General features: G+C 35.4%; 1 protein-coding gene across 4 annotated transcripts in view; it reads left to right on the top strand.

Moving 5' to 3' along the window:
• The first annotated feature begins 314 nt into the window (after positions 1-314).
• Positions 315-20,641, top strand: part of LOC127964766 (TBC1 domain family member 1) — a 47,030-nt gene continuing 26,703 nt past the window's right edge. The window contains exons 1-6 of one of the 4 annotated variants that reach the window (XM_052565129.1): positions 315-374; positions 911-1,149; positions 2,511-2,814; positions 3,938-4,174; positions 16,329-16,616; positions 18,485-18,679. In XM_052565129.1, coding sequence (XP_052421089.1) covers positions 2,533-2,814; positions 3,938-4,174; positions 16,329-16,616; positions 18,485-18,679 — 1,002 coding nt within the window. In that variant the 5' untranslated portion in view covers positions 315-374; positions 911-1,149; positions 2,511-2,532. Of the gene's footprint in view, positions 375-888; positions 1,150-2,510; positions 2,815-3,937; positions 4,175-6,538; positions 6,707-11,702; positions 11,875-16,328; positions 16,617-18,484; positions 18,680-20,641 lie in introns of those variants that run through there. The other 3 variants (XM_052565471.1, XM_052565214.1, XM_052565297.1) reach the window with 3 other exon arrangements.

Consider the following 20,641-nt stretch of genomic DNA (forward strand, 5'->3'; position numbering starts at 1 on the left):
ACTATTGCAGCCAAGACAAACACCTTTAATCCATATATATATATATATATATATATATATATATATATATATATATATATATATATATATATATACACATACTTACCTATTTAGACCAATTATTTTTTGTCCAGTGAAAGTCTATATTTGTTTTTTTTATTAGTCTATAATTATCCAATATAATTATTTTAAACTTTTCAGTTATAAGCAATCACGGTCACTCTACACCTCTTTATATATAGCCTTGCACAGCTGTGACTGTACTGTGTGTGTGTGTGTGTGTGTGTGTGTGTGTGTGTGGAGCTCGCGCTAACCCGAGGACATCAACTGTGTCATAAATGAAGCGCAGAAGCTGCTTGTGAGCGCGCACTGGGGTAGGTACATGATACATTATTATTTGGGGTAACACTTTGACCTTGCAGTCTCTGTGCCTACTATTAAATGCAATAATGCTTAAGAATATACTATTACACATTAGCTAGCTACTTTGACGTTGTACAGTAACATGGATTTTTAATAATCTCGCGCACTGTGTGACTACAAAATGTAAAGGAAATTCACCAAAAAAGACAATTCTGACATATTTGCTCACTCTGTTCACTATTCACTTAAAAACATAAAAATATGCATTGAAAATGAATGGTGACATCAGTTTGAACACTTCCTTACGAGTTCCTCAGAAGAAAGAAAGTCACAAGGGAAACAGCATGAGTAATAGTGACCGTTTTCTTCTTCTTCTTTTTAAACTAAGACTGTAAACTGTGGTGAAGCTTATCAAAAAAAAAAAAAAAACAAACTTCGCAGCTTTAACATGCGAAGTGGATTTTGAAAAGCACACCCGGACTAAAAAAAGATGAGTTCTCATTCGTTTCCTGTTGATGCTGTAAGACTCTCTCCGTGATCTGCACAGAACAGCATCATCAGAAGTTCATTTAAGCGTCAGAGCTGAAGACTTCCTCAATCACAGGCTCTCTGCTCACACTACTCCGTGTTATTGCTATGGGTGCGACAGATACTGTGATTAATCGACTACTTTGGATCAAAGGCAGCTTGAAAATCAGGTTCCGAAGGACCAGTTTAGTCTGCGTTGTCAAAAACTAACGTGACTGTTATTCAAGCACTTCCTCAAGGCGGTGCATTGTGTGTAAGGTAAGTGAAAGTTAAAAATCGTCTTCTATGCTAAAGCTCATTGATTGTATATAGAAATGCGTACTTTAAAATGACCTGTTTATAACAAAATATGACCTTGCCATCTGTCCTTAAAATCTTGATATGTAGTGTGTTATTTTTAGATGACCTGGTTTGCTGGTAGGCTTCTGTATGACTCCATGACCCCCCTCTCTTGTATCTTTATGTTGACTTCTTGCCATCAGATAAACTTTCTGTTGTTTCTTATTAGTTTGGCTATTTATACTCACTGTTGTTGGCTCCAGTGGATTTGTGCACATGGGGAACGTCTCAGATCAGTGCAAGAGGGCAATATCTCCCAATGCTTCAAAACCAGATTTACAATGTGACCTTGACATGATCTTATCTTATAACTCTTATTTTTATGCCTTTATGTAGTTATTAGTGAAGTCCTTTGGGTGCCTCCCAATATAATGCATCCATTGGCATTATAAAAAAGAGCAATTGTTAGTTCTATCTGCTTTGATCCTTAAAAATGACTTTTTAATGGTGTAACAATGCAGTTCTAGGTTATATTAGCCTATTTAATTTAGATGATACCACGTGAAGTACATGTTGTTATTGTCATCTAATATATATTTTTGGACAAATAAAAAAATGTTTAAATAAAACAAAATATTATTAAATGGAAAAACTTTAAAAAGTGGAATGTAACAGACAAGTTGTCATGACAAATGTAAATAAATTCAATTAGAATTTTAAAACTAAAACTGAAATATTAAAAATAATGTAGAAATATAAAAAAATAACCCATAAAAGGACAAAAGTACTGTACATAACAAAAGTACTTAAACTAAAATTAAGATGAAACTTAAAATTATTCAAAAGCCAATTAAAAATATTTTATTATAAAATAACCGTGGTTTTTAGCCTACTTGACTTTTTATTGATTTATTTTTGATTTGGTGATAATCTTTGTGTTTTTAAAATATTATTAAAATATTATCTTTTTTATTTAAAAATATAATCTTGTGTCTCATCTAATGCACATTTAAAGATTAAATAAGCAATAATAAATGCTTGAATGATTTTAATTCTGTTACTTTCTGTTAATTAAATGATATTCAGTATTATTGTACAAACAGTAAGACTACTTTTTCCCAGTCTTGTAATTTATAAAGAGACTCATATGGGAAGTTTTCTTTGCCTGTGTCCTTCTGTAACATTCGCAGGGACTTGCAGAATAAGCTGTTTTAATCCTCTGCAAATGGCAAAGTTGATGAAGTTGTACGCAAAGGGTTTGTCATAGACAGTGAAGTGTGTTAGACCCTACATGTATCTGCACATGCATGTTTAATGTTGGTGTTTTTTGTCTTTTGAAGGTTACACATAGTTCCTCATTTTATGATTAAGAGCATGGAGGGCATTTGTTTTGAGGTCAAACCCAGAGATGACCCAATCAAAGCTCACCCTCTCTGTGTACAATCACTTCCTGGATCAGAAGATAAGAGCAAGAAAGAGGAAGGGGAAGAGGAGATTCAGTACAAGCTAACTCTTGTAGGATCTTTGGCCATCCATCCACAGACCACCATGGCGATGCTCCCCTGGGTTGTGGCTGAGATACGGAGGCCCCGGTTGGGGGAAAAGAACAGGAACCTTGAATTAAATGGTGCTCAATCTCCAGAGGTCAGTTTTTAAATGCGATATTAAAAATCTATGTCAAAAAAAGCATGCACACACAAACATGTTTGTTTTTGTGAAAAGTGGGGACATCCCATATGCGTAATGGTTTTTATACAGTACAAACTGTATATTCTATCACCCTACACCTAAACCTAACCCTCACAGGAAACTTTGTGCATTTTTACTTTCTCAAAAAACATAATTCTGTATGATTTATAAGTTTTTGAAAGATAGGGACATGGGTTATGTCCTCATAAGTCACCCTCTCCTTGTAATACCTGTGTCATACCCATGTCATTATACAGAGTTGAGTCCTGATGTGTCACAAAAACAAGAGCACACACACACACACACACACACACACACACACACAAAACAAAAACAACAATGTAAAGCCTATATGTAAATGTACTGTAAAGATACACTACTGTTTAAAAATTGGGGTCTGTTAGTCTGTTATGTCTTTGAAAGAAGTATCTTATGCATACAATTAAAAATACAGTAAACACAATAATATTGAGAAATATTTTTCAAATATTATTTATTGACGCAAAGCTGAATTTTCTGCATCATTACTTCAGTCTTCAGTGTCACATTATCAGAAATCAATTTAAATCACGCTGATTTGATGCTCAAGAAACATTTCTGATTATTATAATGTTGAAAACAGTTGTGCTGCTTAATATTTTCTTCGAAACAATGATATATATTTTTTTCAAGATTCTTAGCAAGTTGAAAAGAATATTTATGTGAAACCGAAAACATAACACATTTCTCAACTCAGTTTTGATCTATTAATGCATCCATGCTGAATAAAAGTATATATATATATATATATATATATATATATATATATATATATATATATATATATATATATATATATATATATATATATATATATATATATATATATATATATAAATAAATTCTTACTGACCACAACATTTTCATAAAGAAAGTATACAAAGAAGTATTATTTGGAAAATATACTATGGTACATATTATTGACTATTTTGTTGTACTATATTATGTACATATGACACTTCACATCATGACACTTTTTGGTGCTTTTCTTTTTTGGTACTTCTTAACTTTGATTTTTTTTTCTCTCTGATGCTCCAAGGTTCGAGATCAGCCTGTGGTGCTGAAGATCTCTTCCAGTAAAGTGTGCTGCGTTCTGGAGACAGCAGGCCCGGGGAAGCCATGGGACCCATTGCAACACATGGTTCTGTTTGATCACAAGCCTCATCGTATCACCAAACTCATTCACAACAGCCAAGAGCCCAGCTATTTTGGCTGTCTGCTCAGAGAGGAGATAAAAGCATCCTGCTATGTATTCCGCTGCCAGGACCACATGAAGGTAAGGGGACATTTTTTGATTAGCATCATTTGATTGATTAATAAAGAATACAAATATTAAAAAAGGTAAATGCAATCTCAAATTACGTTTTTCTAACAATGCTGAGTTTATATCTCATATTTCTGACCTTTTTTGTTTTTGTTTACATCTTGCAATTTTGGCTTTTTGTCTCAGAAATCTGAATTCACATCTTGTATTTCAGATTTTTTTTGCACATGTCGGGGTAAAAAGTCAAAATTGCGGGATGTCAATTCGCAATTGCAAGGTATAATCTAGAATTTCTGAGATTCCCAAATAAATCCCAACTGCAAGATTAAAAATTCGCAATCCTTGGGAAAAACAGTCTGAATTCTGAGACGTAACCTCACAACTGTGAGATAAAAAGGTCATAATTACCTTTTTTAGATTTGTATTCTGTGGTGGAAACTTCCACACCAAGCCTTGCCACTATAACAATGAATTAGCATTGGTAGATTTGAGATTATTGTGTTTATGGGTGTTAGAACTGTTAGAGGTTTACCACAGGTGTTATTCTCACATATGACTTTGAAGTGAATCTCGTTTAATGAGGGAAAGCTCAGATGTTCAAATGCCATCCCTTCCTCCTCATGGGTGTGTGTGCATCTGTGCATGCATGAGTTTTGTGCAAATAAGACACAGCACCATAACAGCATGAAGACAATCAGAGAGAACAACCAGAATGAGTGGTGTCCATCCAAAACATTTCACCAACAATGCTAGAGTGTTGCAGGTAGATGCCAGCCATTGCTATGCAGTTGCTAAAGTGTTTAGAGGGTTGCTAAGTGGCTTCTTATTATTAAGGGATAGTTTAACATTAAAGTATAAGCAATAATAATTGTGATTCTTGTCTTAACAAACACCAGTAATCATAAAGGTTAATTAATGAAAGAGAGCAATATTCATGTCAAGTTTAATAAACGTGGCTATCAATTACCATAGAAGTTATAAAAAGAAGTTTATGTGTGTGTGGGTTTACAAGAGTTTGACCTTTGACTCCAGCTTCACATGACATCTATGGCAGATTCACATGACTTCTGCTATCTGTACTAAAGCTAAACCCCAGTACAGATCTAAATAGTGTTTTTGAAATAAGAGAACAAAAGGATGTCTTTATTGCAGTGGTAGACTATGGTGGTTTGTTACAGTGGAGATTAGAATGTTCATTGATATCGGCTCGTGATGATGGAGTGTCTGAGATACAAGTTGTGAAGCTTCCTGCATTTAGGCAGGATGTAGATCTAAGTTGTCATGGTAACTGTTTCCTGTGTCAGTGAGCCAGCCACAATGTGGCGACGGACTCCTGGTGATTCTTTATCGTCGTGGTTAACAGAAATAGAGACAGACAGGTGTTTGTGTCACTGTCTTTTAACCACCCTCCACTTTCCAAAATCAGTTTATGCATGCATATCTCAATGTCTGAGATGTAGACTTCACATGCTCTGTTATTTTTTTAAAATAAAAAAAACTATTGTTGAATGGAATCTTCATTTATCCATAAATGATCAACTTCCATGTTTGCTTTGCATCCAATTTAACCATAATTCAAAGAGACATAATTCTGCATCTTTCAGTTTAGCATACGAAATGCATATGACAGCATAAGATTTGATATATTTTGAAATATTTTGTTGAAAATGATAGATATTTTTGCTTTCATTAAAGCAAATGACATAAATACTAATATATTTAAAAAAAATTATATTTAGTATACAAAAACGAATGTAAATTTTTTAGGCGTATAATTTGAAATGAAAAAGTATTACATTCGAGAAAATTTTTCTATGGTCCATCAGTTTATACATTGTTTTAATTTACATTTTGTAATTATAAATATTTTATTAAATAGAAAAAAATGCTAACTTCTACAATCCGTCAGTTTATACTGTTATTTGTAACAAAAAAAAAAAAAAAAAAAAAAAAGCTATATGTTCCTACAGTTTGTCAGTTTATACAGTGTCATAATTGATAATTTGTGATGAAAAATGTTCTATAAAATAGAAAAAAATTGCCAAGTGACTGTAAATCCTATCTGCCACCAGGTGGTGGTCAAATCCTGATCTTAGAAAAACATTTATTATGCAGAGAGTGAATAATTATTTCAGCCCACAACCATTAATATTATTATTTATAAATAATCTTAACCCTAGTCTTAACATGACTGAAAAGGTTTTATTTATATTGCAACTAGTTACTATTATTGCAACTCCCTTCCAATGGGATCTAAATGAAACTTATTTTGTAAGCTTACAATTGAACACTTTCCACCAAACACAAGATAGTTGTTAGACAGGTTTGTATTCCCGTGGATGTGATATGATCTGATCCTCCAGTGTAATTTTCTCTCATCATGTGAATGTTGCCGTCACATCCCACCCAGTTAACTCACTCACACACACCACAAACTCGCAGAAGTTTGACTGTCTCCATGAGCTCTGGATGGCTGAAGCGAGGAAAGCGCGCTTTCACATCTTTCATTTACTGCGGAGGGATGTGAAAAGCGAGCAGGAGCGCGTGAGTAACTTACCTTTATAACGTTTGTTTGGAATTTACGTTGGAATTTTACGTGTGTTAGCATGCGTAGCTACTCGGTTAGCCGCTAATAAGAGTTTACCGAACATAAAAAATAATAATTTTTCCGTTGTTATTTAATTTAATTTAATTAATCCTGTGAAGAGCGAAAAACTAATTGTTTATATTACCTCTTATAAAGTATATTTAACGATAGATAATTCATTTTTTCTTTGCGAAGTTGCCTTTATGGATCTGTTTTAACATACTAGGCTGCCTATCTAGACAGCATTTTTGGGCATCGATTCAAATGTTCATAATGACTACAATGCTGTCTAGGTAGGCAGCTCACTGTGTTTTAGAGACATTTATAGTCTGTCAGTTTTCTAATAAGGTATTACTTCGAATATTATGGTTAAGGTCAAACAGTCGTATTGTACATAACGTTTCTGGTCTACATTAATCAAAGTAACTTAACTTGATGGTGGTTATTTGATACAGTCATTTATCTTCATGTAGGAAGGGATCAAGCTTATCGAAAGCTGATTTTTGAAGTTGAGATGGTTTAAAAAGTGCATCATGTGTCAGTCATCAAATTCAATGTAATGTATCAAACATGTTGAGATGAAAAGGGTGGTGCAGTCTGTATAAGTGTGCTCTTTCAAACAGCATTCTGTTCAGAGACTAATGACACTCAGCATTGTGGAGTGAGACTGATGCAGTGTCAGATGTGTTGTGTGAGAGGAAGGAACGTCAAGAACAAGATGGGGAAGTGTACACAAGGGATATCAATCATTTACATAGACTATAAAAGCTGTTTTTGCACATGAATGAAGGAGGGCAGTGAATATAATTAGTCATTCATTCCTAGCCTGTCATATTGTGTTTTGTGTTCAGTTTTGTAGTGGTCATCTGACCGTCTGGTTTCTGTAACTTTGTGGATGTGTTGTGCTCAGTGTAGTTCAGGAGTGCCATCAGGTTTTCCTGTGGTGTTTTGTGTGTTTGGCTGCCACAGATTCTTCAGTAGTAAACCATTCATTTCTAGCTGTGTGTCACAGATGGTCATGTGTCCCACTCTCAGTTCCACTTCATGTGACCAATGCTCCCTCCTTCTTTTAAAAAGTTCCTAAACTGGTGTGTGTATGCAGAGCTTAAAAACCTGTAGTTTTGTATGTGTGTGTTGTTTATACTGCTATTGCTATATATATATATATATATATATATATATATATATATATATATATATATATATATATATATAGACATATAAATATAATATTTAATTTAAACTATTGTAACTATTCTAAAATGTATTTTATTATTATTCACATAAAACAATCACTTTTACGCTGTTAGTCTGAGTTTTAATAAAACTATTCTATTTTTGGAAATTCTCTTTGATTATTTAATTTTTAAATAGTGATGCACCAATCGATGTTGTCAGTAATTGTTCTTACAAAGAAAATCGGAATCTGCAAAAAAGAAAATCGGTATCGGTATCGGAAGGTCAGAATCAGAATTGGCCATATTTTTTTAATAAATTCTCACTTTTAAATATTTTACTAATTTTAATTAAAACAGGATGTCATAAAATTGCATGTGTAATAATCCTAAAATAATGTTATTTATAATGCTATATAACATTTAACACTGCAGGACATCGTGGTCACAAGCTACCCTGTTTTATCTCATAATCATATATGACTAATTATGCTATTTACGTTGAGTTGTGGTAATTACATGACATCATCGTCTAGTATTTCCTCTGTCTTCCTGTGACTTCCTGACCTCAAAAACCTGAACTTTGAGATGGGCTTGTGAGTGGGCTTGTGAGCGAGTGTGCGGTGGTTTTGTACTCATGGGAAATGTGTTGTTTGCAATATAATGTTGTTTTAAAAGTGTGTAGCACAGTGAAACATGACAGATACATTAATGTAAATATTTGAGAAATGACACGCAGTGATTTAAAAGAATTTTCAAGTAATATATCTTTGACATTTGTCTGGATTGTTTGTCCTTCTTGTCCAGAAGTTTTCCAGCATTGTGTGTATAGGTGTGTGTGTGTGTGTCTGGATAAAGTCAAAGCTGTGTGGCACTCCCCCTTGTGTTCTGTGTATCTCTCTCTCTCCCTCCCTTGTTTAGATGTTAATAGGTTTGGTGTTGCAACATATTTTGTAATGATTATACCAGCACTAAAAGACTTTTAAGCTGTTTGTGACTCACGAAAGTTGTTCATCAACTTGACTGTCAAGGTATTTGTGTTTTAAAATGCCCAAAGCAGTTCACTCTCCATTCACTTTGACTGGTTTAAGTTGTTGATTGAGTTCAGATCTTGGTGCTTTGTTTGCTAATAATGAGCTAAAGATGCCTGCTGCTTTCGCTCATCCACTGAAGGACTGGAGCTGTTTATTAGGGCCTTTTCTGCTCTTCTGTGTTCATGCTAAACTGAAAGGGCACTGACTTCTCTTTATTTTTGGATTACTCACTGTTCCAACCCTCCAGACTTCCTCTGTGTGAGTAAGTGAGTGAGTGAATGTGTGTGTTACTGAGTAAGAACAGACCATGTGTTTGTCTGTCTTAAGTGTTCTTGGGCACAGAAAACTGTGATGTCTTGTTCACGACAGAGAGGGATGCGTAAAAGCAGAAGCAGAAGTTTGAACAGGTGCATCTTGCACAGTCTTGACTAGGGTTTGGAATCCGGATCCGGTTCCGGTTCCGTTAAAGTCATTAAACAACTATTAAAAAAATAGTGCTGAGTTGGGCTGTCACGGTATTAGATTTTTTATATCATGGTTATTGTGGCCATAAGAATTCATGATATTGATATATTGTGATATCTATAGAAACATTGTGGGGAAAAATATCAGTTAAATGATTTTATACTTTGTTTATTGAGTTTTTCTTTTTTTTTACCCAACGAACATAAACTTACCGATAAACGCAGGGCACAAGACTCTTCCTTTCTGCATCTCCTTTGAAGCTCCTATGAAATAACAAGAGAGAAAATACTAATAAATATTAAAGGGGGGGTGAAATGCTCATTTTCACTCAATATACTGTTAATCTTGAGTACCTATTGAGTAGTACTGCATCCTTCATAGCTCCAAAAAGTCCTTAGTTTTATTATATTTATAAGAGAAAGATAGTCTGTACAGATTTTTCCCGGAAAAACATGAGCAGCTGGAGGGGTGTGACGTGTGGGCGGAGCTAAAGAATCACGAGCGCGAGTAGGCTTTTGCGTTGAGAGCGTTTGGAAGTTGTGACACCGTGAGGGAAAAACCATCATCCAAAACAAACCATGCCTAACAGTCAGATTCAGCCGTTTATTTATGATCCAGAATCAGATCCCGAGGCTGAAATTGAACAAGAGCAGCAGCAGCAACGACTACATCAGGAAGTCTCTATGTGGTTTGTATTTAAACTGTATATATTTGCTTAGTGGTTTTGGAAAATGACTAAGTTCCACTTCATGTCGTCTTTTTTTTTTCTTTAAAGGTGTAATACGTGTGGGAAGTGCAGTTTGATGCCAACATCGCATGTTGTTTACTTGATGTGCTTTCGTGCCGATAGCTAAGTTAAAAACCGCCTGCGGTTCCAACACATGATCGCGACCCTTTTTCGTTGGGATTGCATTATCCTTAAGAAATAAACGATGTGCAAATCCGTCGTCAAACTGGGCCTTGTTTGTAAAACAAGCATCTTCGAAATGCAGGGAACAAACAAAAACACTTGCACAACTCCGTTGATGCTCTGTAAAAATAAACTCCATCCACTGGTCCCTTAAAAACACACTTCTTTTGTGACATTTCGCGACGCTCTTGCTCTGATCAGTGAAGTCTGTTGTGCTCTCAGTGCTCTGCTATACGGAAGCGTGCGCTCTTCCGGGAGAAGTGCCTCAGGACCCATATAAGGAAATTCCGCTCCATCTGACGTCACACAGACCCATACTCAAAAAAAAAACGTTCCGAAACTTGCGACAAACTGGAACTTGTGCGAACTCCTTCAAACGTATAACTTAATTTTTGAAACTTTGTCCATGTTTAGCATGGGAATCCAACTCTTTAATAGTGTAAAAAACTCAGTATGCATGAAATAGCATTTCACCCCCCTTTAATGGTAACACTTTACAATAAGATTGTAAATTGTCATTTATTCACATTAATGTATTAACAAACATGAATGAACAATACATTACAAAATTTATTAATCTTTGTTAAGTTTAATAAAAATAGAGTCATTCATTATTCATGTTAGTTGCACAGACAGTGCATTAATGTTTACAAATACAACCTGTGATTTTAATGCATAAGTAAATGCTGAAATTACCATAAACTAAGATTAATAAATCAATGTAAATACATCATGGTATTATGTGAATAAATGGGCTTACTGTCTTTAAATTAATTACTGTATTCCAAATACTATTATAAAATGTTAACATATTACAGTAGTGTGAATAAACTGATTTTTTTTTTCAGATGCATTACAGAAATTTGAATTTTAAGGGAAATTTTTCATAACTGTTAATTATCATTATATTAAATATAAAAAAGTCAAAATGCAAAAAAATAAATTTTACTATTCTTAGTGATCCATTTTTATTAGCCTAAATAATTTGTCTTATATAAAGTACATTTATTTTTCAGTTGATTGTGTTTAAGTGACCTAGACTTGTTCTCATGAGATTCACCCCTGAACACATGCCAGAATTTCCATTCTTGTGTTTTTATACTGTAAGCAAACCTCCACACAGTCCGATACTGTTACCACAGATAAAGCCATCTCAGAGAGAGAAGAGAAGGGAGGAGGAGAGTATGATAGATTGTAACTTTGCTGTGTTTATAAAGGTGATCTTCCTAGAAAGAAGTCACAGTGTGGCGCTCTGGCTGAACCACATTGTTCTGAATCAGCAGGGAAGGCGGAGCCAGAGTCAGCTCTAGGTCCTAAAAAACAGAGGAAAAACTAAGAGAGAGAGAGAGAGAGAGTGAGGGTGGGACTTAAAAAAAATAGAGAAAGCTTTGAGGGACTCACATTATCTATCTGAAGGTACAGGAAAATAAAGGTGAAGACGCAGAAAAGTAAAAAAAGTGAGGAAAGCTGGGATGAGGGAGAACCCAGGAAGGTGACGATCAGGTTTGGACATGCCTTCTCTGCGTAGATGGCTCAGCCAGGTGAGTTATACAAGTGTATGAGAAAGTGTTCGTTGTTATTTATGATCACAACATTTCCAATGTATTGTGAATAATCTGTATATATTTCCTTAGACATCCTTTATTTGTTTACTAGTCATTTGCATGACAGCATGCTTCCATTGTTGTCTTCCTCAGCAATTAGGCTGCATGGGAGCAAAACTTTGACCCTTGAAGCGTCTGAACTGTGTTGTGTGGTTAGTTTATTTTAATTTGGCATCTTAGCTAGAATGAAGACATTATGGTCTGCTTATGCGTAGTTGTAGCTAGAAACCAACTAGTCTCAGGTATTCCTGGTTGCAACAGGCCGTTATGCAAGACAAGTCTTGTTGATACTTGAATTTACAAGTTCATCATCTTTGGCAGAAAAGCTTGCAACCTTGGACTCGTGAGATTATTAACAAAAAGAAGTGACTTGTTTTGCATAGATTGAAAGTCCATTAAGTATCATTTGATGATTAATGACCTTCTGTCATGTGGTTTCCATTGCAGAACATCAATTGGATTTCTGTCGCTTTCACCATTTCTGTCATTTCTTCCCATTTAGTTGTTTTCATGTTGTCATCCTCTTCTTATAAAAACGGCCAATGAAATCACTCTCACACTGTGGTAGCCAATCAAATTATTCCTTTATAAAGCTACTCTAAATAGATTAAAGCCCATTTTTGGTGTACTAACCCTTTAAGCAAGGTACAAGCAGATCAGAAGTAAGATTAAAGATTATTGCATGTATATGAAACGCAGTTAAAGGCTATTCCGGTTATTTTGGAAGGTTAAAATTGGTCACAGCTCACAAAACCAAGTTCAGATTAACTCTATGGGTGTGCTGATAGATCTTAGTGTTAAACTGTAGGTCTGCTTTGGATCCAAACTTACTTAAAGTTCACTCAAAAATAAACAATCTGTCATCAACATGAGGTTGAGTAAATGATGACAGAAATTTTCAGTTTATCAATGCACATTATTTAAAAGTAATATAAATTCTTTGTAATCTTTGTAACATTATTCGTAATCGTTCATCAGAATAATACATTTACATTTATGCATTTGCTTTAATCCAACGTGACTTCTATAGCGTTTTAGTTATACATCTGATCAGTTCAAGCATTCCCTGGGAATTGAACCCATGATATTGGGGTTGCTAGCACCATGATTTTCTGTTTGAGCTACAAGAATGCTATACTTATAAGTCGTTTCTCTTTTAAAGTTTGTTTTAAAATAGGCTTATGCCAATTAGGCTGTGTGGGTTATTGGTTATTGTTAACCAAAAGCCAATTAATGTCTTTTTTCATTGTAGTTAACAGTAATGAAATTAAGGTTATGCCAACAATAGAACTGGAAAAAACATTACCAGTTGGCTGTGGCTTTGAGCTTCCACATCCTGGTCAAAAAAGCCTCCCGATATTCAGGAGAGTAGACTGCAAATTCATATTCTGGTCTGGCTCCATTCTAGCATGGAGAGCCCATTTTTTCATTATCCAACTTATTTTGAAGGATAAAGTCATGTTGGAAAATTTGATATTTTTTAATATCCAGTTTCACTCTGAAATAAATTGAGCAGTGAATGCTATAAAAAGAGCGGAGATTTCGGATCTACTTTCTTTTCTTTTCTGTTCTTTTCTTTTGTGATCTACTGTCTTTTAACACCTTTATCTGAGACAGATGATGAGTCAGTATTCAACATAATATGCTGATCTCATATCCTGAGATTCACATAAACATGCGCACACACTTTGACTCACACGCTAGCGTGTGCTGAATAAGAAAAAAGAAAATGCACTGGATTGGTTTCTGACCAGGGCTGTAATGAAAAGCACTCATTCAGAAACCTTCAGCTGTGTGATAGCTTTGATTAGCCAAAGAGCTGTTTGAAGAGTGATTCAGCTGATCAGATTACTGGGCAACATCTCCATCAGATAGCTAAGGGTGCAGTAGGTTCAAACCAGCACATATACACACAGTTTACTATGCTCCCTGTCCTAATATACTAGCCGTTTTGTCTGTATATATACTTAAACAATTTAAGCAACAATTAAAATGTCAAGCTAAGTTGCACCTAACTTCACTTTTAACCAAGGTCCTTTGCTGTTATGTAGGAAGTCAGTTCCCTTCCAGTTCACAAAGGTCTGCTAGCAGGTGTTATCATCTATAAACATATTCCACTAACATTTAAGAACCAGAAAGCGTCCAATTACTTTGTGTCTTCATTTTAAATAGATTAACTATTGTTTGATATTTGTCAACTAGTTTTGGTTGTCTTTGTGCATTCTTAAAGGGATAGTAAACACAAAAATACAAATTACGTAATTTATTGACATTTATATATTTAGCAATATCTTTTATTCAAAGCAACATACAAAAGAGGAACATAGAAGTTTGGCAAAGAATATTCGTAATGTCAGGTTTATTAGACAACTAGATTAGTAAGCAGGCTAGAGAATTGAAGAAATGCAGAGAAAATGTTTTTTTTTTTTGAGTGTGAGTATGTTTGTGTGAAAGTGTATTGGTTTTTAGAGTGTGGGGTCTTCATTTTCTCACCCTTATGTTGTTCCAAACCTGTATGACTTTCTTTGATATTTTGAAGATTGTTGTTATCCAAATAGTTTTGGTTCCCATTGATTTCCATTTTATGGTCAAGTGAATATAATGAAAGTCAATGCGAACTGAAACTCTTTAGTTACCAACATTGTTCAAAACATATTCGTTGGTGTTCCACAGATAAATTAGAATATTTGAATGGACTATCCCTTTAATGCTTTGATTTGGAAACCAGCCGTTCAGGCAACCCATCATCTAGTGAATTTTGCTTCTCCCTATTTGTTAAATGACATTTTTCATTCTTGCCAATGCCAACCCAACCCAACATGCAAAACTTTTCAAGGAAGAGAATGGCTGGTCTGAATGGATAGTTTTCTTAAACTAAATCAGTTGCAGCATATTTAAATGGGGTGTCTCCAAGTTTTGGGGTCACTGCACATACAGTCAGCTGTAGAAGCCTACTATAAAGTTCACTGTGTCCCATAAAAGACCATCCAAAGTGGTCACAAGTAATCAATATACAAGAATCAGTAGATTGTGGTAGAACTACATTGACTTCCTGGACACAAGCCTGTCACATTCAGTTCTTATGAAACAACTCCAAATTGAGCTTGTGCTATAGCCTAAGGTATTTTCCCAAGGTTCGCTGTTTTTCACTTGGGCCAGCCTGTTTGGCTTTTTGTTTTTTCTCTTTTCTTTAGACGTTGCTGAAATAGACTTAGCTCCGCATACCAGTGAATTAAAGATATGATAAGCAGAAAAATAACCAGCTGCAGCATTAAGCTTAGATGGATTCTACCGCCCTTTACAATGAGGTGATCATTTGTGCAGTGTCAGTAAACTATATTTGAAGCAGTGTTATTTTAATACCGGATTTGTCAATCCAAAAATGAAGCCATAAATTACTCATCCTGAAGTCATTCTAGGTGTATATGACTTTCTTCTTTCAGACGGATTCAGTTGGAGTTATTTAAAAAATTGTCTACAAACCTAGCAACTTTTTGGGATGAACCTTATCTATGATTAAGTTGGGAGATTTCGGCAGCACTGCCCCGCGAGTGTGAGGTCTGACTTTCCCAGAGCAGTGTTGTCTCTCTCTGTGTCTGTTCTGTGCAGTGAGCGGCAAAGAAGCATTGCTTTCAGCTAACCGTACCGCAGCCCGACAACAGCGTTTCCAAGCACCTGTTGCTTACTGATTGTTAGGAAATACGAGCATAGTTCGTCTGTTAATATTACACACTTTTTTTTGTTTTTTTGTTTGTTTGTTACTCGGATGTAGGCAGTGCCTGCATGAGACAAAAAAGGAGTATAGCCAAAACCACCGAAAAGCCACTCAACATGCATCTACTGTACATGCATGTCGATTTTATCAGACGATGCATACCACCCCCCAGCTACTAATAACATTGTGAGGAAATTTAAGTGTGGCTTAATTGTTCAGCTGTCATGTTTCTCAGCATGAAATAAATTTTCGAAAGTGATAATGTTTTGCAAGTCATGGTTTTAGGCAGTGATTGTGTGTCTGTCACACCATCACTGCTGCTGAAGTTTATACAGTAGTCCTGAACCCTCCTCTTCTGGAGTGACATTTACACTCAGATTTTCCTCTGGAAAGTAACTCTGGCAGTTTATGAAATCATGTTTCCTCCAGCAGCTATCACACTAGCAATGATAAAATACATATTTCTCCAAAAACTGCTATTCATTTTCTTAATGTTTCTTAATGCTAATCAGTGTTTCTTAATGTTGAAAAATAAATAATGCTCTCTTAGTGCTAAATACAAACAAATTGGAATTCCCCAAAGCAAGCAGTTTTTAAAAGAACTATTTTGTATAGTATAATCTATGTATATATAATGTATAGTATGACCTCATTCACGTTTACATTTGTCCTCCAGGTTCCAGAGATTATAAGCACTCTCAGACAGGCTGGCAAAAGTTCTGCTCGACAAGAAGACACTCCTTCATCTCTGCCCAGCAATGGTCAGCCAGATGACTCCTACTCCATGGCTGATGCAGCAATAGCCTTCGCGAAGAAGTTTGAGGTGTTGTTCTGTGGGCGAGTGGTGGTGGCCCATAAGAAAGCACCACCTGCACTGATAGACGAGTGTATTGAGAAGTTTGGACGTGCCAGCGTCACAGGATCACTAGCAGCGGGCATCAGACGGGCGTTCTCACTCAATCAGGTTACACTCAACATTCATGCTTTTGGATTCTTAACCTAAAACTAGATTGTGGATATACTAGATTTAACATTTGAGATCTTTACTGACTCTTCATTGATGTAGAAAATACTGTGTGTTGTGAATGTTGCTGATTTTCTTAGGTATAAGCTAGGGATGCACCAAATATTCGGCCACCTAAAATGTAAAAAAGAAAGACGTTTATCACTGAAACAACATGGCCGAAATGTTGTAATGACGCAAACAGAAACCGCGACCTGCACATGCACTTGCATAGCGCAGACCACGAGTTCCCCGCGACATTCACTTCACATCAGTGGGTCTTAATAGAGAACATCCTCTCTCTTCTTGCCCCTTTTGAGCAGGGCAAGAGATCAGCTCCTCTGATGCATCTGTAGCGGATGTTATTCCTTTAATCGCAGCACTAAAGCGTCTCCTAACAAAGAGATTGAGACGGACCACGGATTGAAAACAAAGAACAGTACACTCTTATAGAGTTTCACTTATGGGTTTCACTGAGATCTATTCAGATCCTCTGCACTTCATGGCGACTATACTTGATCCGCGCTATAAAGACCATTACTTGGAGGGGCATGCACCCTTGTTTTCTGATATGTTCAGTGAAATCCTGCAAAAAAGTGCCTCAAATAATAATAATACGTAGGCTATTCTGTTCTTAGGCTACTATATATGAGCACAACCGCTCAACAGCTAGATGGTTATCTGTCTGAAGTCCCCAGCCCCAGAACTGATAACCCTCTTGCCTACTGGAGAAGTAATGCACTTTCCTGTAGTAGTCCTACAGAGAAAAACTTAAATGCACTTGACCTAAATGCAGTTTGTTTTTATGAGAGAACATTTCATTTTAAAACCTTTCTGCAGGCCAGTAGGCCTGTACATTATTATTTAATACACACATGAGTGGGGTCAGATTTTAGTAAAAAAATTTATTTTATACTGTGCATTGTTGAAATGTGCTTAATAAATATTTGCATAAATTGTAATTTATTCATTCTTTGAAACTTCAATATTAATTTATGCAATTGCAATGCCTTGATTTTAGTAAAGTTAGTACACATCATAGCAATAAATGCAATGGTACTCATAATTGGCATAATTTATTTCGGTGTTTCAGTTTTCGGCCTTGGTTTATTCTTTTTCGATTTTCGGTTTCAGCCAATAATTTTTATTTCGGTGCATCCCTAGTATAAGCTTATTCAAATGTTCTTCTTTGTTATGTTAAGTTTCAAAATCTTTATTGTCATGTATTAGGTACAATGAAATTCTTCTTTTGTTATCTACCGTCGAGAAAGACGGGGTAGAAGTGAAACAGACAATAAGTTACAAAGACAAAAGAATATACAATAAAGTACAAGACAATATAAAAGAATATGCAGTAAAGGACAAAACGGTACAACAAAAAATAAATACACAATGAATTAATGAACAGGAGAATTCATATGCAGTAAAAAAAAATATTTTTTAATATTAGAGCTTTCAATCTATTAAATTCATTTGATCAAATAAATTTTATGTTTGCAAACTGCAGAAAAACATTCAAGTTAATGATTACTCCAATAATTAAATAATAAAACATCTCTTCCACACTCTGAACTTAATCTGTCTAGTCTAACCATTTTTCTATTTTTTTTTATTTATTATATTATTACATTAAATAACATAATCTATACTTTTAATGTCAATTGTGTACATTTTCTTATATTTAAATAAAAATATTTCATATGAAAATATTTCATATACAATTTTTCCACCATCATCCTCTTTATCTTGAAATACTATTATTATTATTTTAAAATATATATTTTTTAATCATATTTTGTCTTTAACAGATAATTATGCTTGACTTTCAGGTGGTGAATGGAACAAACGAGGGAGCAGATGGAGGAGGAAAGCGAACTCTGTTTTTGAAAAGAGATCAGACTTTTCCGTTTCTGCAGGCATTGGACGAGAACGGCCTCTCACCGGAGCTCCAGCGACGGGCCGCAGACGGAGCCACTGGGGTCCAAGCCACTAGCCTCCAGGAGAACAGAACCATGCTGTTCATGGTGAGTGACGCACACACTCCCCCTCACACATGTGCCAGTATAAACACCTGATCCAGAGGCAGGACTGTGCTGGTATAATCATGCATCATTATATGATGATTCTTTTTCTCATTAGATTGTATCCTTACTTTAGTTTAGATAATAGCAAATAAGCAAACTGGTGTCTTAATGTTTGTTATCGCTTGTACTGTTATTGTGAGTTCCTCACTGAGGTCACTACAGCTCTTACATCTTTGTTTAGCCCAGAAACCTCTTTAGACATCTCCTGAAGGTTTTCAAAGGAGCTCGTCTTAATAGATATAAAGTGCATGTTGACAGCATTATGCCTGTGTGCATGCATGTTCATGTATAGACATTTGAGCAGGCGTTTATCTATCTGTATGTGGCTCTTTCATGGTCATAGCACTACGAGGCACCAATCAAATGTTCTTTATGGTCTTACACTCATTTCACCCTTGCTCTCTCTCATTCTCTGTCGCTCCGACTTTGAATTCCATGTTCCTCCACCCGAGTGGAGTGTGAGATGGTCAATGTTGTTGCTTGAAGGACACGGTGATTGTCATTAAACAAGTCTGTGCTAAAACCATCACTGTCTCTTTTCAAACAAATCAATTACAGCCCAACTAGAATTTGTACACAAATCATACATGAGAAATGGTGCAGTAACCGTGCATATCATTATTGTTTTTATGAGCCATTACACTCAGATAGATGTCACAATAGGGATTTACTGTAGATGGTATTTTAATTAGGCACTGCAACAATACCCAACACATCAATACAAGCTTCATTATGTTTCTAATTAGTTAAGTTAGAATAATTAACTAAGGATTTGTTTCATTTGTTGTAGTTTGATTGGTGCACATGAACATGTTAGAGGTTGCACACTTTCATATTGTTATAGTCTGAACCGAAAGCTTAAAATGCGGATTGTGCTGTGTAATTTATTGTTTAAAGATACAATCGGCAAGCTACACATTGTGTTGGCCAAATCTGATCAGCACTTCCTGTTTCTCCGACTGAGAGGAAGCTGTCAGCTCCTCAGCAGGAAATGGCCTAGCAATAATGATGAGCATCACAGTTAACAATTTTAGAATAAACACTAAATTGCCTGCGACAGCAGCCCTACTTTTATGAATTTACATGGTCACTCTATTGGCCACTATGTTCCAGTTTTATTTATTTGGTCTTTTCTTGATAAGGAAGTCACACCTTTCTGTTGCGTGTGTGTTTGCTATTGTGTAATCACCATGGGGAAAGAAATGCTCACACATGTTTTGTTCATGATGTGAATAGTCTGTGATCTTGTTCACAGTGACAGGATAACTTGAGCCCATAAATCAGAGCTGTGTTTCCTGCACTCTTTTCAGTGGCTGTGCTGTAAAAGAAATGATTTTAGCTGAGTTGTGAGTTTGAAGTCTGAATTGAATGAATTATTATGTAGGACCCAGTCACAAAGACAACACACTTTCACTGGCTGCACGCAGAAAGCAAACATTCATCATGATCAAACTATTTCAATGGTTCTTGAAATGATAGTTCATAAATTCAGCAAGAATTGCTCACTGGATCTGTCAGATGTGTTTCTGAATATACATCTCTCATTTAATGACTAGGCAATGATTTTGATGCATTTTTTTAAAAAAGGTACCAAAAGTATTATTGTTTTGTTTAGAATATATTAAAGATCATTTGATGTTCAGTCAGTCATTATCACAAATTGGTACCGTGACTCGAACCTGTGACCTTTGGGTTACAAGTCTTACTCTCTAACCATTTGCCTCAATAATAAGTGATATGACTGTACAGTATCCCTTAAACACTTGTCTTGTTCATCTAGGCCCCAAAGCTGCATGCTAGGCACTGTTTTCTTCTTAATGAGCTAATAAAATATTTTAGCTCAAATCAATATTTTGTGTCTAATTATTTTATGTATGTAATAAGTGGCTTTGCTTCTCATCA

This window comes from Carassius gibelio, chromosome A1, assembly GCF_023724105.1.
Source record: "Carassius gibelio isolate Cgi1373 ecotype wild population from Czech Republic chromosome A1, carGib1.2-hapl.c, whole genome shotgun sequence".
In the NCBI taxonomy this organism is placed as follows: Eukaryota; Metazoa; Chordata; class Actinopteri; order Cypriniformes; family Cyprinidae; genus Carassius; species Carassius gibelio.